The 26,004-nt window shown below is 46.7% G+C and overlaps 2 protein-coding genes across 4 annotated transcripts in view; both read right to left on the minus strand.

Moving 5' to 3' along the window:
• Nucleotides 1–4,437: 4,437 nt before the first annotated feature.
• pex11g (peroxisomal biogenesis factor 11 gamma) lies at nucleotides 4,438–16,662 on the minus strand. Of its 2 annotated transcripts, XR_013549055.1 has the most exons (7): nucleotides 16,362–16,662; nucleotides 13,604–13,782; nucleotides 11,581–11,649; nucleotides 8,108–8,356; nucleotides 6,967–7,155; nucleotides 5,666–5,783; nucleotides 4,438–4,485 (listed from the first exon to the last, which is right to left on the minus strand). XR_013549055.1 is itself a non-coding variant. In XM_078423727.1 (5 exons), the coding sequence occupies exons 1-4, from the start codon at nucleotides 16,617–16,619 to the stop codon at nucleotides 8,134–8,136; spliced, it is 729 nt and encodes a 242-aa protein (XP_078279853.1). In that variant the 5' UTR covers nucleotides 16,620–16,662; the 3' UTR covers nucleotides 5,956–7,155; nucleotides 8,108–8,133. The 2 variants fall into 2 exon arrangements, 1 of the variants encoding a protein (XP_078279853.1); XM_078423727.1 differs by lacking the exons at nucleotides 4,438–4,485; nucleotides 5,666–5,783 and having other exon boundaries at nucleotides 5,956–7,155.
• A 4,340-nt stretch (nucleotides 16,663–21,002) lies between these two features.
• LOC144607111 (beta-1,4-galactosyltransferase 2-like) overlaps nucleotides 21,003–26,004 on the minus strand; it is a 45,261-nt gene continuing 40,259 nt past the window's right edge. For both annotated transcript variants that reach the window (XM_078423724.1, XM_078423723.1), the window contains exons 6-7: nucleotides 25,793–25,897; nucleotides 21,003–24,952 (exon numbers count right to left, since the gene is read on the minus strand). In XM_078423724.1, coding sequence (XP_078279850.1) covers nucleotides 24,817–24,952; nucleotides 25,793–25,897 — 241 coding nt within the window. In that variant the 3' untranslated portion in view covers nucleotides 21,003–24,816. The remainder of the gene's footprint in view (nucleotides 24,953–25,792; nucleotides 25,898–26,004) is intronic.

Consider the following 26,004-nt stretch of genomic DNA (forward strand, 5'->3'; position numbering starts at 1 on the left):
CCTTCCTCAGATATGGGGCCCAAAATTGCTCACATTATTCCAAATGCAGCCTTACCAGCACCTTATAGAGCCTCAGCATTACATCCCTGTTTTTGTATACAAGCCCTCTTGAAATAAATGCTAGCATTGAATTTGCTTTCTTTACTACTGATTCGACTTGCGGATTAACATTTTGGGAATCTTGCACCAGCACTCCCAAGTCCCTTTGCACCTCCGATTTCTGGATTCTCTCCCCGTTTAGAAAATAGTCGACGTCTTTATTCCTGCGACCAAAATGCACGACTCCACACTTTGCTACACTATATTCCATCTGCCACTTCTCTGCCCACATTCCCGACCTGTCCAAGTCCTTCTGCAGAGTCCCTGCTTTCTCTACACTACCTGCCCTTCCACCTATTTTCGTACCATCCGCAAAATTGGCCACGAAGCCATGCTGACTTTGGCCTATGTTATCATGAACTTTTTTTTAAAAAAAAATAATAATAATATGCCTTTATTGTCATTGTACGAACAGTACAACGAAATTAGAAGTGCTACATCTGAAACAGTGCGACAGTGCAGATCTTTCAAAGACAATCGCACAAACAGAGGAATCAACACAACAAATACCAATATCAATAAAAAAACAATAAAAAACCTAATAAATAATAAATGAGTTTTACACCTAAAATGCTGAAAATATTTTAAAACGTGCGACGAAAGTGAGAGTCACATCAAGTCAAGTGTTTCCATTCACAGTTCTTATGGCCCAGGGAACGAAACTGTTTTAAAGTCGATTTGTTCTGGCCCTTAGGCTCCTGTAGCGCCTCCCAGAGGGCAGGAGAGCAAACAGTTCATATCCTGGGTGTGCGCTGTCCTTAATTATATTTCTGGCCCTGTTTAGACAACGCGAGCTGGGGATGTCCTCCAGAGAAGGCAGTGGACAGCCGATAATTTTCTCTGCTGCCTTAATAACCTTCTGGAGGTCCTTCTGGTCTGCAACCGAGCAGCCAGCGTACCACACAATGGTACAGTATGCCAGTACGCTCTCAATGGTGGAGCGGTAGAAGGTCACCAGCAGATTCTCCTTCAGTTTGTTTGTCTTAAGAAGTGCAGTCTCTGCTGTGACTTTTTAACTACCGCTGTTGTATTTGCAGTCCAGGAAAGATCCTGGGAGATGGTGGTCCCCAGGAACTTGAAGGTGGAGACCCCCTCCACTTCCTCCCCATTTATAAGTGTTCTAAGTATTCGGTAACCTCATCCTTTTTAATGGGCTCTAAAATCTTACCAACCACTGAAGTCAGACTAACCGGCCTTTAGTTCCCACTGTTCTGCTTTGTCACGTATGCACAGCCCAGTGAAATTATTTTGCACCGAATAGATCAGATAGAGGCACAGTCTCTTGCCCAGAGTAGGGGAATCGAGGACCAGAGGACATAGGTTTAAGGTGAGGGGGGGAAAGATTTAATAGGAACCTGTAGGATAACGTTTTGCACGCAAAGGGTGGTGGACATATGGAACGAGCTGTTAGATGAGGTAGTTGACGCAATGTTTCAGAAACATTTAGACATGTACATGGATAGGACAGGTTTAGAGGGATATGGGCCAAATGCAGGCAGGTGGGACTAGTGTAGATGGGACATGTTGGCCAGTGTGGGCAAGTTTGGGCAGAAGGGCCTATTTCCACGCTGTAAGACTATTACTCTATAACTTGCGCGAGATAACCGTTTATGAGGTGTTTGCGCAGTAATCAACCAGAACCAGAACCCACAAATGCACAGTCGCCATGTCTTGGCGCTGTTTACAAAGAAGAAGTCCAAAGTCCAAGTCCGGTCCTCATGTTGGAAGCACTGGACTGCCCACCAGTCCCTGCCTCTGCCCTGCAGTGTGACCATTGGAAGCAGATGAGTGGACTTCTGGCTTTCTGTCTTGAGATAGACAAAAAATGCTGGAGTAACTCAGCGGGGACAGGCAGCATCTCTGGATAGAGGTCATGGGTGACGTTTCGAGTCGAGACCCTTCCTCAGAAGGGTTGTCACCCATTCCCTTCTCTCCAGTCCAGCTGAGTTACGCCAGCACTCTGTGTCTATCTTCGGTGTAAACCAGAGTCTGCAGTTCCTTCTGACGCATGCCTGTCTTGTGATGTGGTGCTGTGCCACTCTCAGTGACGGTTGTATGCTGAAACTCTAAACTTGTGCAGCGCTCTGAAAATGTACATAAAGTAATAATCTGATGGGGCGGAATGGTTTTAGATTTCATAAACAGTCACTTCAAAGCTGGAAGAGCCTTTAATATATTGCAGTTTCAGATAAGATCATTTCCTTCCCAAGATGTTGTCTGCTTGTCAATTTTCCAGACCCTGTGCACAGTAGATTCTGCAAAGTATCACGTTAATTCTTTCATTGATGGCTTCTAAAATCCAGTTTAAAATAATTGTGTTATTTTTATAATTAAATAATTCTTTAGGTTTATTCCTAACCCACAAGAATTTGCACGTTCTCCCTGTGACCGCCTGGGTTTCAATAGACAATAGGTGCAGGAGGAGGCCATTCGGCCCTTCGAGCCAGCACCGCCATTCAATGTGATCATGGCTGATCATTCTCAATCAGTACCCCGTTCCTGCTTTCTCCCCATACCCCCTGACTCCGCTATCCTTAAGAGCTCTATCTAGCTCTCTCTTGAATGTATTCAGAGAATTGGCCTCCACTGCCCTCTGAGGCAGAGAATTCCACAGATTCACAACTCTCTGACTGAAAAGGTTTTTCCTCATCTCTGTTCTAAATGGTCTACCCCTTATTCTTAAACTGTGGCCCCTTGTTCTGGACTCCCCCAACATTGGGAACATGTTTCCTGCCTCTAACATGTCCAACCCCTTAATAATCTTATACGTTTCGATAAGATCCCCTCTCATCCTTCTAAATTCCAGTGTATACAAACCTAGTCGCTCCAGCCTTTCAACATATGACAGTCCCGCCATTCCGGGAATTAACCTAGTAAACCTACGCTGCACGCCCTCAATAGCAAGAATATCATTCCTCAAATTTGGAGACCAAAACTGCACACAGTACTCCAGGTGCGGTCTCACTAGGGCCCTGTACAACTGCAGAAGGACCTCTTTGCTCCTATACTCAACTCCTCTTGTTATGAAGGCCAACATTCCATTGGCTTTCTTCACTGCCTGCTGTACCTGCATGCTTCCTTTCAGTGACTGATGCACTAAGACACCCAGATCACGTTGTGGGTTTCCTCTCATGTCCCAAGGATGTGCAGGTTAGTAGGTTAATTAGCTTCTGTAAATCACCCCTCGTGTGTAGGATGCGAAAGTGGGATAACGTGGAACGAGTGTACGGGGTGATCGCTGGTCTGCACGGACTCGGTGGGCCGAAGGGCCTGTTTCCGCGCTGCATCTCAAAACTAAACTAAAGCAAACAGATACAACCAGTTCAAACTCGGGTACAATAGGCAGAGCAAAGGATTTAGGTTTATTATTGCCACGTATATTGAGGTACAGTGACTGTTTTGCATGCTATAAGATATACTATATATAAACACAATCAAATCAAATGCAAGTACAATAGATGGGTAGTGCAAAGGGGAAGATACAGAGTGCAGAATATGGTTCTCAGCATTGTAGGGCATCAGCTAGTCAAAGAGTCTGGAAACAGGTCCTGTAGCCCAGCTTGCCCACACCGACCAGCATGCCCCATCGACACTAGTCCCACTTGCTTGCGCTTAGCTTCCAATGTCCTCAATGGGGTAGAGGTGAATCGGACTGCACCCTAGCTTATGGAAGGACTGTTCAGGAGGCTGATAACGATGGGGGATGAAGCTGTTCCTGAGTCTGGTGGTGCTCGCTTTTAAGCCTTTGTGCCTTGTTCCACGATTAGTGACTGACTTCTTATTTTTCACTTTTTTCCTCCCCTTCAGGCTGCAGTGTTGCGTTTGGACTTGCCCATCCCAGTCATGTAACCATTGAACGACAAGGGCTTTGCATGCCTCAGTCCATGCCCACAGAATCTCAATGAGCTCAGCCCTGGTATGTCTTTCTCAAGACCTTTTGACTGAAGACGAACAAGGCTTTACTTCAGTCAGGTTATACCGTTGCCGTAGCAACAGCCCGGCACAATTTACAGCACGGCGTCCAGTTTATAAAGTTTACACAAAAGTCCCGTGAATAAGGTCTGCCTCTGTCCGACCCTCACTGAAACCTCCAGGGGCCTCCTAGCGTAGCTACAGCGGAGAATACATAATCAGAGGGAGCATTGCAGGCACCACTTGTCCACAGGGCTTTCTGCTTACTTCAGCAATGCTGCAGATTTCACAGCTTGTGTGTTTGGACACAACACCCAGCAGGCAATCCACGGACCCCTTTATGTTCCAGAAATTATTTGTGCCTCTTGCACAAATGCCAGTGGTGATTTCCCACGTTCAATAAGTCAAAGGAGAGGGAAAATACCCCCCTTGTATTCCACGCATCTTTCATGACATCAGCTTGTCTCAAAGTGCCTTAGAGTTAATGAAACAGTTTTCAAAAGAGACACGAAATGCTGGAGTAACACAGCGGGTCAGGCAACATCTCTGGAGGACATGGAAAGGCAGTGTTTCAGGTTGGGACTCTTCCGAGCCTTTCAAAGAGGGTCCCGACCTGAAATATTGCCCATCCATTCCCTCCACAGATGCTGCCTGACCTGCTGAGTTACTCCAGGGGTTCTAGTTTAGTTTAGCTCAGGTCTGAAGAGGGTCTCGACCCAAAACGTCACCTGTTCCTTTACTCCAAAGATACTGCCTGTCCCGCTGAGTTACTCCAGCATTTTGTGACTGTCTTCAGGAACAAACTCAAAGTGCTGGAGTAACACAGCGGCTCAGACAACATCCCTGGATGGAATGGATAGGCAACGCTTGGGTCGGGATCCTTCTTCAAACTGATTGTAGTAGGGGGTAGAAAACTGAGGGAGAGGTGGAGGCAGGGCAAAGCCAAGCAAGGGATGGGTGGATACGGGTGAGGTGGGGGGGGGGGGGGGGGGGGTTGATAGCAGGTGGATGGACAAAGGCCAGAGATGAGAAGATTTGCGAGATAAGGAAAGAAGAGGCACGAAATGTGAAGTTAAAGGGAAATGTGAAGTTAAAGGAAGGGATATAGGTGGAAAGTGACAGGGGATGAGGAAAGGGGGGTGGGATAATGGGAGAAATGGGTGTGCATCCAGGTGAGGCACAGGGAAGAGAGCGGAGATAAAAGTGTTGGGGTTTGTTTAGTTACCAAAAATTGTCAAATTCAACGTAATCAAAAACATTTGTCAATTAAACTGGAGGGACCTGAAACGTCACCTACTCATGTTCAGTCTGAAGAAGGGTCTCGACCCGAAACGTCACCCATTCCTTCTCTCCCGAGATGCTGCCTGACCTGCTGACTTACTCCAGCATTTTGTGAATAAACCTACTCATGTTCTCCAGAGTTACTCCTGCACTCGAGTCTTTTTTTGTAGACCAGCATCTACATTTAGGGAACACGGTCTCCTTTCAGTCTTTAAAGAGGAAGATTAGACTTTATTGTCTTCCATCACAGTGAGGAATCCGCTGTGGTGGATGTTTATGTTAACTTTTAGGTAGTTGTGTGTCTTGTTGCTTTTTTTAGTATGGTAATTCGACATTCACTGCACCTTAATTTTTCCAGTGACAATAAACACACCTTTGAACCTTTGATGTCAGAACCGACCACTTCTGCTTGTCACCATTTCGGCTGTTTTATTTCGGAGCTGGCCCGTATTTTGTTGAGCAACAAACGTGTCCTGGGAAGTAATATTTCTCTGGTGCAAAAAAGAGCAACATTAAATTTTACCCCAATGCTAGAAATACATGGGAATTGAAAAAAAATCTCTGGCAAAACGGTTAAATCTAAAATAAAAGATTTTTATTTTATTGAAAATTAAAAGAAAACCATTTAGAATTTGAAATTCTACGACATCTTTAATCCGTGAATTAAGCTTCTGTCCGCGTTATCATTCTGTTACATTCGCTGTCAGTTTCCTGGTTTTTGAGTTCCTCTGTGCTGCAATAGTTTGTGCTGCAATAGTTCAGTTTTTTACTCAGTGTTTTACTTCAGTAAGTTGCGACTGAGGATACAGTCCCTGGAAGAATGTCTTCTAAATAAAAACAATGAGCTACACCACAAAACTGGACTCCGATGACAAGCCTTGCTGATGCAAGACCAGATGTGTTAACTGAGCAAAACAGAGTGCAGGAGCAACTCAGCGGGTCAGGCAGCATCTGTGGAAGGAATGGATAGGTGGCGTTTCGGGTCCCATGCCGATACAGCGTCTGTCCATTTCTCTCCAGATACTCCCGTTGGACTTTAGAGATACAGTGTGGAAAGAGGCCCTCCGAGTCCACGACGACCTGTGATCACCCCGTACGCCATCACTACCCTTCATACACCAGGGATAATTTACAATGTTACAGAAGCCAATTAACCTACAAACGTTTACGTCTTTGGAGTGTGGAAAGAAACCGGAGCACCTGGAGAAAACCCACGTGGTCACAGAGATTACGTACATACTCCGTACAGACAGGTCCAATAGTCAGGATCGAACCCGGGTCTCTGGCGCTGTAAGGCAGTGCTCTACCACTGTGCTACCATGCCATCGTGCCTAACCCGCTGAGTTGCTCCAGCACTCTTGTGTTTTGCTCAAGACGACAGCGCCCGCGGTTCCTCATGCCTCCTGAAATGTTAACTGTTTCCCTACCCGCAGATGCTGACTGCCCTGCCAAACATTTCTGCCATCTTTTATTTTATTTCAGTATCTGTTTTTTTTTTTAACAAAGCACTTCACGAAAGTGACAAATAAAACAGAATCAGCTATGAGAATCACAGGCTGCCGAGTTTGATTCCTGGCTGGAAAGCAGATCTGCCAAGAGCCTGTCGAGATTTGTGCCTTCATGGTCATGTCCAAATCCTAATGCATTCAAAACACTGTACATCCAAGCCTGTACCTGGCAGATTACTGATCCACAGTGCAGCCAGACGTCAGATCCAAGGCATTTGCTGTCTTCTTGATGCAAACTCAATAGATGCTGGGGAAAGTTTATAAAACCCTATTGCTTCATGGAGAAAAATTCCTGGAATAGTCCTGGGGAATAACTCTTAAGTGGATGGTCTTTTCCCTGGCGAGAGATTCAATGCTATAGGGTGGAAGAAGGAAGGGGAAGACTGTTAGTCAATGTGTAAAACGCAACATGTTTTGTGCTCAGTAAAACAGTAGGGAGGAGAAATACTGCCTCGATTTGATTAGTAAGGGTGTCATGGGTCATGGGGAGAAGGCAGGAGAATGGGGTTGAGAGGGAAAGATAGATCAGTCATGATTGAATGGTGGAGTAGACTCAATGGGCCGAATGGCCTAATTCTGCTCCTAGAACTTATGACGTCAGAACACCCGGTTGTCCTTAGTGACCGAGGCATCAATGGGATAAAGTCGCCAAGCTTTTGCTAATCTTGTTGGCCTTAGTCCAGTGGAAGAGGAGACTGACTGACGCTTCACTCAGTGGTATGAGGAGAGCAAAAGGCACTTCTCCTCGCTCCCGCCTCCACCTACCGCTCTACCCCTCCCCCCAACCCCCTGCCCAAAGGCTCCCTCCCCCAAACAAGACAATCACAGAATGAATGTGGAGAGGCTGCCCTGGATAGAGTGGATGCAGAGAGGATGTTTCCACTCGTGGGAGAGTCTAGGACCAGAGGCCACAGCCTCAGAATAAAAGGACATACCTTTGGAAAGGAGATGAGGAGGAATTTATTTGGTCAAAGGGTGGTAAATCTATGGAATTCATTGCCACAGAGGCTGAGAAGGTGGAGATTGACAGATTCTTGATTAGTAAAGGTGTCGGGTTGCAGGAGAGGACAGGAGAATGGGGTTGAGAGGGAAAGATAGATCAGCCATGATTGAATGGCGGAATAGACTTGATGGGTCGAATGGTCTAATTCTGCTCCTAGAACTTACGAGATTTATGGACATTTACTGCACTCATTCGGTCCAATGCATCTGCATTGGCTAAAAATGAATTGAGAAGTTTAATCCCACTATAACTTATGAAAACAAGCTGGCATGAAGTGAACTTGTCACCCCAAACACTACATTACCAGGTCAACGTCGAGCAGCCATCTTCTCATGGGTCCTTGTTGGCACTGCTCACGCGCCACATCTGATAGAGACCGATCAGGGAGGAGATGGTGCCCATTAGGCCAACCAGCCACTCGGGGAAGCGCCCTGCCCACAGTATGCCGCGTGGCATCCAATGCACTGCGTTTGCCAGGTCACTCAGGTTGCTGATGAGGTTGAGGGTCTCTTCTCGTTTCCGAGCCTGGTCCAAGTGCAGCTGCTTCAGTTCTCTAGGACAGAGAAGACATTAGTTATAAATAGTTTCGTTCGGTTTATCGCCAGGTGTACCGGGGGGGTGGGTACAGTGAAAAGCTTTTGTTGCATGCAGAATTAAAGGGCGCTCTTTTAGAAAGGAATCGAGGAGGAACTTCTTTAGTCAGAGGGTAGTTAATCCGTGGAACTCATTGCCACAGAGGGCTGTGGAGGCCAGTCAGTGGATATATTTACGGCAGAGATAGACAAATTCTTGATTAGAACGTGTGCCAAGGGTTTTGGGGAGAAGGCGGGGAAATGGGATTAGGAGACAGAGATCAGCCATGATTGAATGGTGGAGTAGACTCGATGGGCCGAATGGCCTAATTCTACTGCTATAACGTATGAACTTGTAACCAGTCAGCGGAAAGACTGTACACGATTACAATCGAGCCTAATTGAGTTAATATATTTAAGGCAGCACCACACACCCGCATACACCTCAGGGGGAAAGCTCCTCTTTGGACCAACGTGCTAAATGGCCATCTCCATAAGACATGGGAGCAATTAGACCATCCGGCCCATCGAGTCTGCTTCGCCATTCAATCATGGCTAATCTAACTTTCCCTCTCAACCCCATGCTCCTGCTTTCGCCCCGAATCCTTTGTAACACCCTTACTAATCAAGAATCTGTCATTCTCCCCCTTTAAAATACCCAGTGACAGCCTCCACAGTTGCCCGTGGCAATGAATTCCACAGACTCACCACCCTCTGACCAAAGGAATTCCTCACCTCCTTTCTAAAGGTCCGTCTTTTTATTCTGAGGCTGTGGCCTCTGGTCCTAGACTCTCCCACTATTTACCCGCTAATACCCCCACTCATGGAACCAAAAGATTAGAAAAAGCAGCTCTGTCTACTCCTCAAGCATACTCTGCTATTTAATAAGATCACGACTGTCCTTGCTCTTGCCTGCTCTGTCCCCATACCTCCCTTGTAGTTCACAGCATCAAATATAATACGAGGACAATTCTCTTGCATGCATTTAGCACTTTTGAGAAATTTATCACCCACACAAAATACAGTAATGACCCAGGCTTCTCTATTATCAATCGGATGTTTATTTGGATCTCCCTTTTCTGCTGATCGATGCAACCACTTACTGCATCCTTGCCCTCTTTAGTTGAGTGCAATCCACTTGAATTCTATATTCCTATCAACTGCACTTGAACTCCCTGACAATCTATGTTCCACTCGGCTTTATACTGCTAGTGCCTAAAGACTGAGTCATAGAATCACACAGCGTGGAAACAGGCTCTTTGGCCCAACTTGCCCACACTGACCAACATGCCCCATCTACACTAGTCCCAATTGCCGGCGCTTGGCCCACATCCTTCTAAACCTATCCTCTTCATGTACCTATCTAAATGTTTATTACCTGCCTCAACTACCTCCTCCAGCAGCTCATTCCATACACCCACCACCTTTTGTGTAAAAAGGTTACCCCTCAGGTTCCTATTAAATCTTTCCCCCTTCACTTTAAACCAGTGCCCTCTGGTTCCCAATTTCCCTACTCTGGGCAAGAGACTCGTGCATCTACCCAATCTATTCTTCTCATGATTTTGTACACTCCTCATCCTCCTGCGCTCCAAGGAACAGAGTCCCAGCCTGCTCAAACTCTCGCCTGGGCCCTTGAGTCCTGACGACATCCTCATAAATCTTGTCTGCACCCGTTCCAACTTGGCAACATCTTTCTTATAACATGTCAGAAAAAACTTAATAATCGCTGAGCATCCAGTGGAAGCGGAAGAGAGGGTTTCGGACATTTATCAGCCTTGCACAGACAACACTTGAGGAGAGCTCATACACCATCTAAGTCTCCGGGCACTTGGTTTAGACAGGATGCCAAAACCACAAAGCATGATATAATCTAGTCAGACGTTTACCAATAAAACTCGCCTCATTTACATTATTGTAAAATGTACAAACTCCAAACGTACAAACAGCATCCGTAATTAGGCTTGACTCTGAAATAGTCTCTAGTGTGTAGAATAGTGTTAGTGTACCGGGTGAGTGCTGGTCGGAGTGGTCGGAGGGCTGAAGGGCATGTTTCCACGCTGTGTCTCTTTAAGAAAAAAGGTCAGAACATACAGATGGAACAGAACGTGGAAAAATCTGAAGGGAGGCACTTCAGAATATGAAACGGAATACAAAATGTCGATGTTCGAAGGATCCTAGATGTCCTTCGACATAAGTCACTGAAAGCTAGCATGCGGGTGTGGCAAGCAATTATGCTTGCCAAAGAAGGAGTGCACGGATGTTCATCAGACTGGTGTCTGGGATGGTGGGCTTTCTGGGCGAGAAGAGATTGAGTATACCAGTCAGAATTTACAAGAGAAATAGATGCTCTCATTGAAACTAATGAAATTCCTACAGGGCTTGTCACGAAGGAGGAAGGTTCCTCTGCATGAAGAGGCCTTTACCAAGAGTAACCAGCTCAGGATAAGGGCTGGGTCATTTAGGATTGGAATGACGAGACATTTCTTTACTCAGAGGGTAATGAATCTTTGGAACTGTCTACCCGGGAGAGATTTAGAGGATCAGTCATTAAGTTCATACAGAACAGAGACTAATACGTCTTTTGAATATAGAGTGAATCAAGGGATGTCGGGAGAGTGCAGGAAAATGGTAGAAGATCAACCATGATTTTGCTGACGGGGGAAAGCAGGATCTAAAGCCCAGATAGCCGACTCACATTCCTACTTGGGGACTGATTCAGTCTGGTGAAGGTTCCCAACCCGAAAGGTCACCTATGTGTTCCCTCCACAGATGCTGCCTGACCTGCCGAGTCCCTCCAGCACTTTTGTGCTTTTCCTGCTTCTTATGTTGCTATGTTGCATTGTCATTCCCTTCCACTGAATCCATCTACAATTCACGCAAGGCCACCAGCACAATCAAGGATCAGTCTCCCTTCAGGTTAGAAGTACAGTAGCTTGAAAACACATATAGATTCACGTCCAAAATTTGAAACAAAAGCAGTAAATAATGGAACTACTCCACAGGTCAGAGGGCATCGATGGAGTGGGAAACAGAACTAATGTTTCACGTCCTGACTTTTCATTGGAAGCCATAGAAGCTCATCAACGTGAAATATTAGCCCGCCTGACCTGCTGAGTATTTCCAGAACTTGCTGCTTTTGTACGTTACTTTCCCCTTTGGTCTCAGTTGTAGCATCATACATAAACAGCCACGTTTTTCACCGTACTCTGTTCCAAGGTGATCCCTTCGACCTCTTTTCAGTTTTCTCTTTAGCTGTTGCAGAACTCTTAAGGACCTGTTAGTTAAGGAGGAAGGAAAATTTATTATTTCAGTCTGTGATTATTGATGATTTACTATTACCAAACTAAAAGTTTTAAATACCAGAACCCACAGCTCCCTTTTCTTTATCACTAAATATTTAGAGTGGTGAGCTATGCAACTGCAAAGACAAGTGAAGCAAGTTAATTAATTGCTTCGAGACGCCTCAATTGCCTTCTCAGATGAAGAGTCATAGTAATGAGGTTCTATTATGCGCTGGTAAGGCCGCATTTGGAATATTGTGAGCATTTTTGGGCACCATATCTGAGGATGGATGTGCTGGCTCTGGAAAGGGTCCAGAGGAGGTTTACAAGAATGATCCCAGGAATGAGTAGGTTAACCTATGATAAGCGTTTGTCAGCACTGGGCCTGTACTCACTGGAGTTTAGAAGAATGAGGGGGAATCACTCTGAAACATATTGAATAGTGAAAGGCTTGGATGGAGTGGATGTGGAGAGGATGTTTCCACTAATGGGAGAGTCTAGGACTGGAGGTCATAGCCTCAGAATTAAAGGATGTTCTTTTAGGAAGGAGACAAGGAGAAATTTCTTTAGTCAGAGGGTGTTGAATCGGTGGAATTCTTTGCCACAGAAGGCTGTGGAGGCCAAGTCAGTGGATATTTTAAGGCAATGACAGATAGATTCTTGATTAGTACGGTATCAGAGGTTATGGGAAGGCAGGAGAATGGGGTTAGAAGAGATATAGATCATCCATGATTGAATGGTAGAGTAGACTTGATTGGCTGAATGGCCAAATTCTACTCCTATTCCTTATGACCTTATGAGTTCTACAGCAAGGAAACAGGCCCACCGGCCCAATTTCCCATCGGTCACAGAGAGAACGTATAAACTTCCAGACAGCAGCCGAGGTCAGGATCAATAGACAATAGGTGCAGGAGGCCATTCGGCCCTTTGAGCCAGCACCGCCGTTCAATGTGATCATGGCTGATCATTCTCAATCAGTACCCCGTTCCTGCCTTCTCCCCATACCCCCTGACTCCGCTCTCCTTAAGAGCTCTATCTAGCTCTCTCTTGAATGCATTCAGAGAATTGGCCTCCACTGCCTTCTGAGGCAGAGAATTCCAGATTCACAACTCTCTGACTGAAAAAGTTTTTCCTCATCTCAGTTCTAAATGGCCTACCCCTTATTCGTGGGGCTCTGGCGCTGTGAGGCAGCAGCTCGTCAAGCTGAGCCACCGTGCTGCTCACGTGATCTGCAGTTGCATACACGCCAGTCGTGATATTCTCTCTTCCCAAAGAACATCAGTGAACAAAGTGAATTTTATGATCATCTGGCAGCTTCAAGGCCATCATTACTGGAACTACCTTTTCATGCCAGAATTTTATCTCCAGCTGCCATCTTGGTAGCTGAACTCATGTTCTGGATTAATGGTCCAAACCTCCAATTTAATGACATATTTAAACTTTAAGGACAGAGGTGAACGATTTAATAGGAAATTGAGGGGCAATGATTTCCACACAGAAGGTGATGGGTATGTGGAGGTAGTTGAGGCAGGTACTGTAACTACATTTAAAATAAATTTGGGCAGGTACATGGATAGGAAAGGTTTTGAGGGGTATGGGCCAAATGCAGGCCGGTGGGGCTAGTATCAATGAGGCATCTTGGCCAGCGTGGGCAAGTTGGACTGAAGGACCTGTCTGCATGCTATATGACTCAATGACTTTAATTGGTCGGCAGTCATAAGTGATAGGTGCAGATTATGGCCATTCAGATCTACGCCATTCAATCATGGCTGATCTATCTCTCCCTCCTAACCCCATTCTGCTGCCTTCTCCCCATAACCCCTGTACTGGCATTGTACAGTTGGCTGCAAACTGACAGCTCCCCCAGAACACCTGTACACTCTCATTCTAGAACAGCAATGCTTTAAGTGACAGTAAAGGAGAGTTTTTTTTTGTCGTGTCAGTCACCGTAGTACTCCCAGCGCCAGTGACAGGCTCCAGAGCACGTTACTAAGAGTCCACCACTTGCTGGAGTGGATGTTGAGGATTTTGTAATCTGCGGCCCAGGCCACGTGCTCACAGGGGTAGTACAGCTGATCTGCCATGTTTGCAACCACGGATAGCCAACGCACCACAGCATCTTCCTCCTACAGGGCAAGGAGAGAAAGCCTGGAATTATTACAGTGGTCACATTTACTTACTGTGCACTGCGGGTCCAATCAAATTAGAGGCATGACTATTGTAGCCACCCCACAAGGTGCAAAAAGGAAAATGCTGTCATTAATATAGCACATGCCAAGTAAATGGTCTTTCTCGGCCTGGGGACAGCCTGATTTGTGAGTTGTAGACATGGGCAGTCTGGTTGGTCCATCATACCAACCAGACTGCCCACCACTGGCTCCATCTACACTTCACGCTGCCTCGGAAAAGCAGCCAACATGATCAAAGAGTTGTCCCACCCCAGTTCATTCCTTCTCCCTGTATCCCGCCACCACAGGTCCCTCCCCAGCTGCTTAGCCCACTCCCCTCCTGCACACCCCCACTCCCCTAGAGCCCCATCCCCACACCCCTCTCCCCCACTTTGCTCTTCCCTGCTCCCCCCTCCCCTCCTCTGCAGACCACCCTCATCCACTCCCCCATAGTCCCCTCCCGCTTTGCCCCCCACAGCCCCCTCATATAATCACCATCACTGGTTATCGCATACGTTAGGAGGGTCATGTGCCAAGTCGCAATTAAATATTAAAGTGGGCCTTAAAGGTCAAGGTCTCAATATCAATTGTTTCCAACTTGGTCTTGAAGGTCTTAACGTCGGGTGCAGTGCGAGTGTCATGGTGGGGATAATTCCATTTGCGAATTGTCTTTGGGTACAGTGAATACCTATAGCAGTCTTTACTTGTTGGGATGATGGTGCTTTTGAAAACCCCCAAGTGCCTGGTCTTTGGTTGTCTGGATGAATTTGCAGATTGAACAGTGTAAGAAAATAACTGTAGATGCAGGTACAAATCGAAGGTATTTATTTCACAAAATGCTGGAGTAACTCAGCAGGTCAGGCTGCATCTCAGGAGGGAAGGAATGGGTGACGTTTCGGGTCGAGACTCTTAATGCTGCTTGGAATAAACTCATTGCGTTTCTTTATAGGTGGTCATCAGGCATCATTTGGTCCTACGGTCTTGAAGAGCTTCCCACTCTAGATCAGCAAGGATTTTAGTGATACTGGACTCCCTACTGTAATCACCAACAGTGAACCTTGCAGCTCTATTTTGAATTCTTTCTAAATTGTCCCCATCTGTTTTGTGTTGTGAATCCCAGACCGCGGAGCAATACTCAAGTTTGGGTCTAAGGTAGACACAAAATGCTGGAGTAACTGAGCGGTTGTTCATCAGTCTGAAGAAGGGTCTCGACCCTAAACGTCACCCATTCCTTCTCTCCCGAGAAGCTGCCTGTCCCGCTGAGTTACATTTTGTGTCTACCTTCGATTTAAACCAGCATCTGCATTTTTTTTTTAACTTGCACATCAAGTTTGGATCTTATCAGAGTCTTGTAGGCTATAGACTTGGTTCTGTTGTTACAATAATATTTCTCTTCAGCTATCCCAGCACTCTGTTAGCTTTGGTGGTTATTTGGTTGATGTAAGTAGACCATTTCAAATCACTGCTAAGTTCCACTCCCAGGTAGGGATGATGTTTCACCTCTTCCAGGGTGGAGAGCCCCATCTTGTACTTAATGATAACCGGGTTCCTCCTGTGGGTGACTCTCATACTGAAACACTTAGAAGAATTGAAAACCCCCAAGTGCCTGGTCTTTGGTTGTCTGGATGAATTTGCAGATTGGGACTGTCATATGTTGAAAGACTGGAGCGACTAGGTTTGTATACACTGGAATTTAGAAGGATGAGTGGGGATCTTATCGAAACGTATAAGATTATTAAGGGGTTGGGCATGTTAGAGGCAGGAAACATGTTCCCAATGTTGGGGGAGTCCAGAACCAGGGGCCACAGTTTAAGAATAAGGGGTAGGCCATTTAGAACAGAGATGAGGAAAAACTTTTTTAGTCAGAGAGTTGTGAATCTGTGGAATTCTCTGCCTCAGAGGGCAGTAGAGGCCAATTCTCTGAATGCATTCAAGAGAGAGCTAGATAGAGCTCTTAAGGATAGTGGAGTCAGGGGGTATGGGGAGAAGGCAGGGACGGGGTACTGATTGAGAATGATCAGCCATGATCACATTGAATGGCGGTGCTGGCTCGAAGGGCCGAATGGCCTCCTCCTGCACCTATTGTCTATTGTCTATAATTGAAAGTCATCTGCCAATCTCCTTCCCATTTGACTAATGTGTGAAGGTCCCTTGATGAGCTTCCCCTTTGATTTCAAGCTGTGGAATTCTCTGCCTCAGAAGGCAGTGGAGGCCAAGTCTCTGAATGCATTCAAGAGAGAGCTAGATAGAGCTCTTAAGGATAGCGGAGTCAGGGGGTATGGGGAGAAGGCAGGGACGGGGTACTGATTGAGAATGATCAGCCATGATCACATTGGATGGTAGTGTTGGCTCGAAGGGCCGAATGGCCTCCTCCTGCACCTATTGTCTATTGTCAAGCATCTCCCCACAGACCCTCTCATCCTCACTCCCTCCTCCTCCTCCATTCACATGATCTCGCCCCTCTCTCAGCTCCCATCCACCCACACCCACCACCATTACCCCCCCCCCCCCTCCTCCTCCTCCTCCTCCTCCCTCACCGCGGCGCCCAGGCCGTATCCCCGCGAGTGCAGGAACATGGCGAGATCGTCCAAGAGGCGCAGCGTCGCCCTGCAGTTGCCGAGCTCCTGCGAGAGCCGCAGCAGCCCGGCCCCGCCGCCATCACTCTCACTCCCACTCCCACTGCCACTCCCCGCCGCCTGCAGGAGGCCGCCCAGCAGCCGCGAGCTGTAGCCCAGGGCCCGCACCAAGCGGTCGCGGCCGCGGTGGGACTCGAGCGCCGCTGCCGCCGCCTCCATGTTGGAGCCTGCCCTTGGGGGGCGGGACAAGTGCCGGATTCCAATCCACGGCCGACCCGGCCTGTGTGACAGGAGCGCTGACCAATGGCGAGGGGAATCTGGGGCGGGACAGGAGGCCGACATCCAATCCACGGCCCACCCGGCCTGTGTGACAGGAGCGCTGACCAATGGCGAGGGGAATCTGGGGCGGGACAGGAGCCGACATCCAATCCACGGCCGACCCGACCTGTATGACAGGAGCGTTGACCAATGGTGAGGGGAATCTGGGGCGGGAGGGCGGGACAGGAGCCGGCATTCAATCCACGGGCGGCCCAGCCTGTGTGACAGGAGCGCTGACCAATGGCGAGGGGAATCTGGGGCGGGGCAGATTCCGGTATCCAATCCACGGCCGACACGGCCTGTGTGACAGGAGCGCTGACCAATGGCGAGGGGAATGTGGGGGGAGGGCGGTACCAAACCCTGCACCCAATCAACAGCCTGAATAGGCTCTGAGTGACAGAAGCCATGACCAATGGAACACAACAGTACAGCCCCTTTGTACTGATCCAACCAATGAAGAGGCCGGAGGGCGGGACTAGAACCTCGCACCCAATCAACGGCCACAGCGCGGGCTGAGTGACGGGCGCCGCGGAGTCACTTAGCAGGTCAGGCATCTGTGGAGGGTGATGTTCATGTCATCATGTCAAGTCAATTTTATTTGTATAGCACATTTAAAAACAACCCACGTTGACCAAAGTGCTGTACATCAGTTCAGGTACTAAGAAACGAACAAACAATGACAAACAAACATAACAGCACATACATAAACAGTTCACAGCGCCCCCCCTCAGGGAGTAGAAATAGGTTTTGAGCCTGGACTTAAAGGAGTCGATGGAGGGGGTAGTTCTGATGGGGAGAGGGATGCTGTTCCACAGTCTAGGAGCTGCAACCGCAAAAGTGCGGTCACCCCTGAGCTTAAGCCTAGACCGCGGGATAGTGAGTAGCCCCAAGTCAGCCGACCTGAGGGACCTGGAGATAGAGTGGTGGGTTGGAAGATTTTTGATATTGGGGGGAGGGGGCAAGCCCATTTAGGGCTTTGTATGTGAATAGGAGCTTGAAGTTGATTCTGTACCGCAATGGGAGCCAGTGAAGAGGCCAGAATCGGGGTGATGTGGTCCCTTTTACGGGTACCCGTCAGGAGTCTCGCTGTGGTGTTTTGGACCAATTGCAGGCGGGACGGATGATTGGCTGATCCCAGTGTACAGGGAGTCTAGGCAGGAGGAAATGAATGCGTGAATGATTTTTTCAATGTCGTCAAATTGGAGGAATGGTTTGATCAAGTCAGACTGATAGACAATAGGTGCAGGAGTAGGCCATTCGGCCCTTCGAGCCAGCACCGCCATTCAATGTGATCATGGCTGGTCATTCTCAATCAGTACCCCGTTCCTGCCTTCTCCACATACCCCCTGACTCCGCTATCCTTAAGAGCTCTATCCAGCTCTCTCTTGAATGCATTCAGAGAATCGGCCTCCACTGCCTTCTGAGGCAGAGAATTCCACAGATTTACAACTCTCTGACTGAAAAAATGGCTACCCCTTATTCTTAAACTGTGGCCCCTGGTTCTGGACACCCCCAACATTGGGAACATGTTTCCTGCCTCTAACGTGTACAACCCCGTAATAATCTTACATGTTTCGATGAAGGGTGCTGACCCAAAACATCGCCTGTCCATTCTTTCCACAGATGCTGCCTGATGATTCTTTACGTACTACGTGTAATGTATGCAAAAACAATTTCACTAGGTAAGTGTGACAATAAAGTATCATTGAATCATTGTTATTGTAAAGTCTGACTTACCATTCGATCATTGTTGAGCCAGGATGCACTCACACAACTCAAACATGGCTTTCTTTTAGACGCAAGGAACTGCAGAGACCGGAATCGTGTGCAAAACACAAAGCGCTGGAGTAACTCAGCAGGTCAGGCAGCATCTGTGAAGGGAATGGGCAAGCGATCTTCAAGTCAGACTGATGAAGGGTGCTGACCCAAAACATCGCCTGCCCATTCTCTCCACAAATGCTGCCTGACTCCAATTATACCTCGCCCTGCCTCAGCAAGGTCAGCAGCAAAATCAAGGATGAATCACACCCTAGCCACTCTCTCTTCTCCCCTCTCCCATCGGGCAAAAGGTATAGAAGTGTGAAAACGCACACCTCCAGATTCAGGGACAGTTTCTTCCCAGCTGATATCAGGTAACTGAACCATCCTACCATAACTCGAGAGCAGTCCTGAACTACCATTTATCTGATTGGTAGTATAAGAAAATAACTGCAGATGCTGGACTGAAGAAGGGTCTCGACCCGAAACGTCACCCATTCCTTCTCTCCTGGGATGCTGCCTGACCTGCTGAGTTACTCCAGCATTTTGTGAATAAATACCCTCGATTTATCTGATTGGAGACCCTTGGACTATCTTTGATTGGACTTCACTGGCTTTATCTAGCACTAAACATGTATCTATACACTGTAAATGGCTCGATTGTAATCAAGGTCAGTTTATTGTCACATGTGCCAATTAAGGTGCAGTGAAATTTGAGTTACATGCATCGTCCAGGTGTGGAATTCTCTGCCTCAGAAGGCAGTGGAGGCCAGTTCGTTGGATGCTTTCAAGAGAGAGCTGGATAGAGCTCTTAAGGATAGCGGAGTGAGGGGGTATGGGGAGAAGGCAGGAACGGGGTACTGATTGAGAGTGATCAGCCATGATCACATTGAATGGCGGTGCTGGCTCGAAGGGCTGAATGGCCTACTCCTGCACCTATTGTCTATTGTCTTTCCGTTGACTGGTTAGCGCAAAACAAAAGCTTTTCACTGAAACTCGGTACACGTGACAATCAACTAAACTAATACCAGCTGAGTTTCTGCAGCTCTTTGTGTTTTTGCTATGGCTTTCTTCTGTTCATCTGTACATTTTCTAATATCTTGCATTTTCGCCAGTGGAGTGTGACGTTTGCAGTCTGAAGAAGGGTCTCGACCCAAAACGTCACCCATTCCTTCTGTCCTGAGATGCTGCCTGACCTGCTGAATTACTCCAGCATTTTGTGTCTACCTGATTTTTGCATGAGGAAGCATAAGTTTCTTGGAACATTTTTGCCAGTGTGGGCAGTGATCTCTAATTACATGTAGTTTCTGTCAGGCAGGTTTTCAAGTCTTTAGTTTTCATTGGCTTGGCAGCAGTTGCAAACATCAGTCAACCCCCTCACAAATGCCCTTTCCCACCTCACACTGTGTTCAGTAAGTTCATTCAGATCTTTCCACTTAACTGCCCATTTTATACAGAGAATCCACAACTCATCAAATTTTAATCAAATTCTCTTTGAAAATGTTTCCTCAGCAAAGGATAACACTTTTCTTTCATTAGCGAGAAAAAAAGAGACAATTTGCATTATTCATCAAAACATATGATTCACATCCATCATGATGGTAGCTCTGATCTTCCCATGTTCTGAGCACAGACTGATACTTAGTACTTTAGAAGGATGAGAGGAGATCTTATCGAAACGTATAAGATTATTAAAGGGTTGGACACGTTAGAGGCAGGAAACATGTTCCCAATGTTGGGGGAGTCCAGAACAAGGGGTCACAGTTTAAGAATAAGGGGTAGGCCATTTAGAACTGAGATGAGGAAAAACTTTTTCAATCAGAGAGTTGTGAATCTGTGGAATTCTCTGCCTCAGAAGGCAGTGGAGGCCAATTCTCTGAATGCATTCAAGAGAGAGCTAGATAGAGCTCGTAAGGATAGCGGCGTCAGGGGGTATGGGGAGAAGGCAGGAACGAGGTACTGATTGAGAATGATCAGCCATGATCACATTGAATGGCGGTGCTGGCTCGAAGGGCCGAATGGCCTCCTCCTGCACCTATTGTCTATTGACTTACACACTGCAAGTATGTGTAGATTCCAAGATAGTTGGGTCCCAAACTCGAGGACAGGAGGTTCTCTCTAGGTTCCAAACCAATTGCAATGTTAACAATAGGATGCAAGGTGGCGCAGTGGTAGAGTTGCTGCCTTGAAGCGCCAGAGACCCGGGATCGATGCTGACCGCAGATTCCGTCTGTACGGAGTTTGCACGTTCTCCCCGTGGGTTTCCACCAGGTGCTCCGGTTTCCTCCAACATTCCAAAGCCGTATGGGTTTGTAGGTTAATCAGCCTCTGTAACTTTCCCCTAGTGTGTAGGGTAGAACTAGTGGATGGGTGATCGCTGGTCGGCACGCTTTCAGTAGGCCGAAGGGCCTGTTTCCACACTGTACATCTAAACTAAATAATTTCTGTTTTAAACAAAGTTACATATTTCAACACCAAATTGAAATGTGTAATAAAAACAAAGAGTCTAGATCGATGAGATAGAAATCTCTGTGTTTATTCAAAGACCCCCAGTTTGGTATTAATTCCTTGATGTCTCTCTGGAGGCCAAAAGATGGTAAGGCAGAAAAAGTTCATAAGCGATAGGAGCAGAATTAAGCCTTTCGGCCTATCAAGACTACTCCGCCATTCAATCATGGCTGATCTATCTTCCCCTCTCAACCACATTCTCCTGCCTTCTCCCCATAACCCTTGACACCCATACCAATCAAGAATTTATCTCTGCCTTAAAAATATCCATTGACTAGGCCTCCACAGCCTTGCTTGGGAGATTAGACAGGAGAAGGTTAATGAAAGGTCAGAAATCACCTTGATTCCACTGAATTTGGTAATTGGGTGACAGAAAAGGAAGGCGCTACACCCTCTCACTGGCAACATCAATTTTTTTCTTGTTCTCAGGTTAATTCATGTAGCGAACAAGAACAGACGGAAATGGTCTACCAGTATGGTCCCACCTGTGGATCTTGGGAGAAGGTAGGAGGGGCTGCCGCAGGATTAGGGAAGTTACGGGCTGTTCTCCAGTGACCGCCTAGGAGACAATGGTCTGATGCTCGAAGGAAGACACAAAATGCTGGAGTAACTCAGCGGGACAGGCAGCATCTCTGGAGAGAAGGAATGGGTGACGTTTCGGGTTGAGACCCTTCTTCAGACTCAGCGGTGGGTCTTGGTCCAGAGGACGGTCATGGAGCTGCCATTCGGCCTCTGAGAGGCAGAGCTCAACCACTACCTTTGTCAGCAGCTTTGATGACAACGTTGGCGTGTTTCTATAGCATGTGGCGGGTTGTGCGTTCAGAAGTAAAGACAGTGGGGAAAATTATGAAAGTCAACGTCACACCAATGATTTGCAATGAATAGATCTAGAAACGGTAAGAGACCAGAGAGACGTGGTTCAGGTGCAATTGGGAATTCTGAAGCTAAGAGGTAGAACCCACGCCGTCTGGGATGAAGATTCTCGGGGAAATAAATCAACATAGGGTTGAAGGCAGTGGGAGAAAACTCACGTTGGGCTGGGAAATCATTGAGATGAAGAGTTAGAGGGATTACGCTGAGACCTATGCTGAGGACAGATCGTTCAAGATTAGAAGAGATAGCAAAAACATTGCTAGGAGTAAGACTGAAAGAGAAGCGATGAGGTCAGAGGAAAGTGAAGAGAGGTAAATTCAGAGGAGTATTAGAATTCAAGAACTGATGAAATCTGCAATCGGTGATCCCAGACAAGAGAAAAAATCTTTGCCTGAACCATCGAATGTGGCAGAGGATGAAGTAAATTGTGGCACAATTGTGTAAATACAAGAAAATAATACCATGAACATACCTGTAGATCCTGGCGGATCTGAAAAACGTGAAGTGTGGAAATTCAACCGGAAATCATTGGAGACATTGGCTAAGTAAAGGTACGTGGCTGTGAAAGTAAGTTTGGTCAACAGTTTGCCAGGAACACGAACGGAAACAAAACCTCGAGGATTTACATTTTTTGCATACCTTTCATTCATTTAACTATATCTCTTTATAATCGCCGTCTGCATCTTTCGTTTCCCTCTCCCCTGACTCTCAGTCTGAAAAAGGGTCTCGACCCGAAACGTCACCCATTCCTTTTCCCCAGAGATGCTGCCTGACCCGCTGAGTTACTCCAGCTTTACTCCGTGAGTATTCGTGTCAGGAACATTCCTTCTCCTGCAGAGAGTCTCTTATGGTTCTCGCCTCTGAAAGCGTAGACGGGGAAATGGAGGTTGACCTTTCCTTTTCGACATGGCCGAGCTACTTTGTTTGAAGAGCTACTCACCGGTTTAAAGAGCCAAGGCCGCATGGCGAGTGGGCTCAGAAAATGGAACATTTCATAAAATGCTGCACGCGGATGAATGCTAATCCAGCCGGGACAAAACCTCCCGTTATACTATCTCAAAAGCCCAAAATTCATCAGATACTGGAACCACGAAAAAAATCCAAAGAACCAAATGGAATAAAAAGTCCATTAAAAATAGATTTCACACATCTCCCATAATATGCATGATACAATTACCATTAAAAAAACCTGCAGAGTTTCAGCTTCCTCACTCTGTTGTACATATAAATAAATATTGTTCCATTTCACAAGTAATTTTAATTTATACATTTTTGCAGTGATCTTTGGTTCATTTACAATTGTTACTTTTCTTTTAAAAAAAGGTTATGAAGAGTTCAACAACTCAGAAAGCAACAGATCTTTCTTTCACAATGCTATCCATCGCCAGCACCCCTCCCCAAAGTTTTTCTCCCCCCACCCCCTCGATAATGAACTGGAAGTCGTGTGAACGATGTTGCACTCATAAGACCATATACGAGGGCTAAAAACAATCCCAACATTCAATCCCCACTCCCCGCCCCCAGTTAAAAGGCGAGGTGCACCAGCAAACCTTAAAAAAAAAGAAGCTGGGGATGGTAAAGAAAGAAATGCAAAGCAGAGATTTACGAGTTTCATGATTGTGGACACCATGTCATTGACAGAATGCGCTTGTAAACATGGAATAAAAAGTTGCACAACGTATCATATAAAAATAGGGCTCGTTTCAAGGAGATCGCTCGTCCGATAACAATCACCGACCGCCCAGTCTAAGTCTGAGCACGAAAGATGAATAAGATCATGGGATCAATGCTTGCTCATTTACCGAGATGGTTAAACTTGATTGTGTTCCGTGTTGCTCTGTCTCGACAAGTGGAGGAAATTCCATTCGGGTCCCCTTCTCTCAATTCCTAAGCGGCGGTCTTCATCTTGCAAAGCCCGCGTCTCAACGCTCCAGTCGAGGCTGGAGTCTCCCATAAGTTGTCCATCGCCGGAGTCACACTACTCTTGAGCCTCGCGTGGTACAAATGGGCACTTGGGTGAAGAGCTGAGGGATAACTAGGTGCCTGTGGAGCATTTACCACCCCCCCTCCCCAACCCCCACCCCCTCCCCGTGTAAATCATCAGCACCTTTTATAGATATGGAGCCTCTGCAGATTGACAGAGAGCACCAGTGTGGTGGATGCAACAGCCAAGGTCACTTTGGACAATGCTGAAATGTAGGGGTGGGGGTGAGGGGGGGCTGTGATCATATGAGGGGGGGGGAGAATGGGGGGCATAGTGGATAACCCGTTCAAAATGCAGGAGACAACAGCTCCCTACCATCAGCAGAACCGATCCCGCGTGCCGACTATGAGATTATGGCACACACGGGGGGGGGGGGGGGGGAATAAAATAAAATGGTCAATTAGCAAAATAAAAAAAATCCACACGAGTCATACCTGAGAGTTTATAAAGACTCTGAGAGGGACTAAAAGTTAACCTCCCTCCTTGGCAGACTTGGGATACTAGCCCGATACAGGCGGGGGAGGAACTATAAGGAAGGGGGTGCTTCCCTGTAAGATGTTACCCTCCCAGCAGCCTGCAGTCAGATCGATTCCTCGCTTTCCATCCACAGAAGCAGAGAACATATGGAAAATGAAGGAGGGCAGAATCAATGCAAGATATATCGTTCCGAGTCAGGAGCGAGAGATTATTCCTTTCAGTCGCATTCTCTCTCTATTCTTATTACTGAATGACGTTAGGAACCCTCTCTCTCTGCTCAAGGACTGGATGTGGCAAACCCCATTTCATTAGCTCCTTCCCTCAAATTTACAGAAGCAAGAGATGGAACAGGCGAGGAGACTGGAGCCATTTAGCACGGGGGTGTCATTAGTGTTTTTTAAATGTGTGAACGGGTAGTCCGAGAGATCAGACACACATTTCTTTGGTTGATTCCACTCAGGACAGTGGTGAAGGTGGTGAAGGCACATTTTCACTTTTCTACGATGGAGGCTTCCCAATGTCGACTGTGATCTTGGTGAAAAGTGGCCTTCTGTCCAACTTGATGACTGAATATTTTAGGGATTTGTGGCCATCATGATGCCTTGTAAACTTCATCCTGTTATAAACAACATAACTGGAAACACAGAAGAAAAAAAAGGTAGTTAAGACCCTGACTTTGAAGGTTTTATTCATGCATTTAGATGGTCCCACCCACTTATAGCAAGAGTCATAGAGTCCTACAGCATGGAAACAGGCCCTTCGGCCCAACCGGCCAACATGTCCCATCTACACTAGTCGAACTAACCCAAAGAGTGCCCCGAATTCACAAATGTTTTGAATTCACAAATGTTTTGAAGCATTTCCTTTACAGAATTGCCTTCTCACCCACGCTGTTATCTCTCAATACACTGATTTTCACCATAAGACCATTGGAGTTCTTTTGAGACAATGCAAGGTTTATTTTTCATAACTCCACATGGACGTCACTGTTATGACCATAATAAGACAATAAGTGGTGCTTTCTCCATGTGAGATCAATCCAAGAACCTTAAGAAGATATACACAAAATGCTGGAGTAACTCAGCGGGACAGGCAACATCTCTGGAGAGAAGGAATGGGTGACGTTCCGGGTCGAGCCCCTTCTTCAGACTGATCTTTCTGAAGAAGGGTCTTGACCCGAAACGTCACCCATTCCTTCTCTCCAGAGATGCTGCCTGTCCCGCTGAGTTACTCCAGCATTTCGTGTCTTATCTGCAGTTCCTTCCTATGCAACCTTAAGATGATGCCTTTTACTGGAAAGGCTAGAATGGAATGCTACCAGAAACCTAGAACTGTTCCATGCTGAATAACTCCATGACTCCAGGAAATAACTCATTAACCCGAGACATTGGCTCAATCACGAGTCCCACTATTTGACTTTTGACCGTGTTCACGTTGACTGCTTCAACACACAACGTCACTGCTATTGACTCACTTTTTCTCGTTCACTTCATTTCCTTTGTCTCTTTCATGTCGTATCATTTTAGTTCGGCCGATTTGGTTATCGGGACGATCAACAGTCATCCCATTCAACGTGACCCTAAGATTTAAAGCAAAGACACTTCCTTAATACAAGGCATGACGCATAACATAAACAACTTGTTTCAATATTGCAAAATATCCCAGGAGCAATTATCAAACAGAAAT

Source organism: Rhinoraja longicauda, chromosome 28 (assembly GCF_053455715.1).
Source record: "Rhinoraja longicauda isolate Sanriku21f chromosome 28, sRhiLon1.1, whole genome shotgun sequence".
Lineage (NCBI taxonomy): Eukaryota > Metazoa > Chordata > Chondrichthyes > Rajiformes > Arhynchobatidae > Rhinoraja > Rhinoraja longicauda.

Bases quoted from the DNA above. Each gene is read 5' to 3' on its own strand.
- pex11g (XM_078423727.1), bottom strand. From the start codon at position 16,619: ATGGAGGCGGCGGCAGCGGCGCTCGAGTCCCACCGCGGCCGCGACCGC. The intron at 13,783-16,361 runs GTGAGGGAGGAG...CTTGCCCTGTAG, and splicing joins GATACGGCCTGGGCGCCGCG to GAGGAAGATGCTGTGGTGCG. The intron at 8,357-11,580 runs GTACGGTGAAAA...TCTCTGTCCTAG, and splicing joins AGGGATCACCTTGGAACAGA to AGAACTGAAGCAGCTGCACT.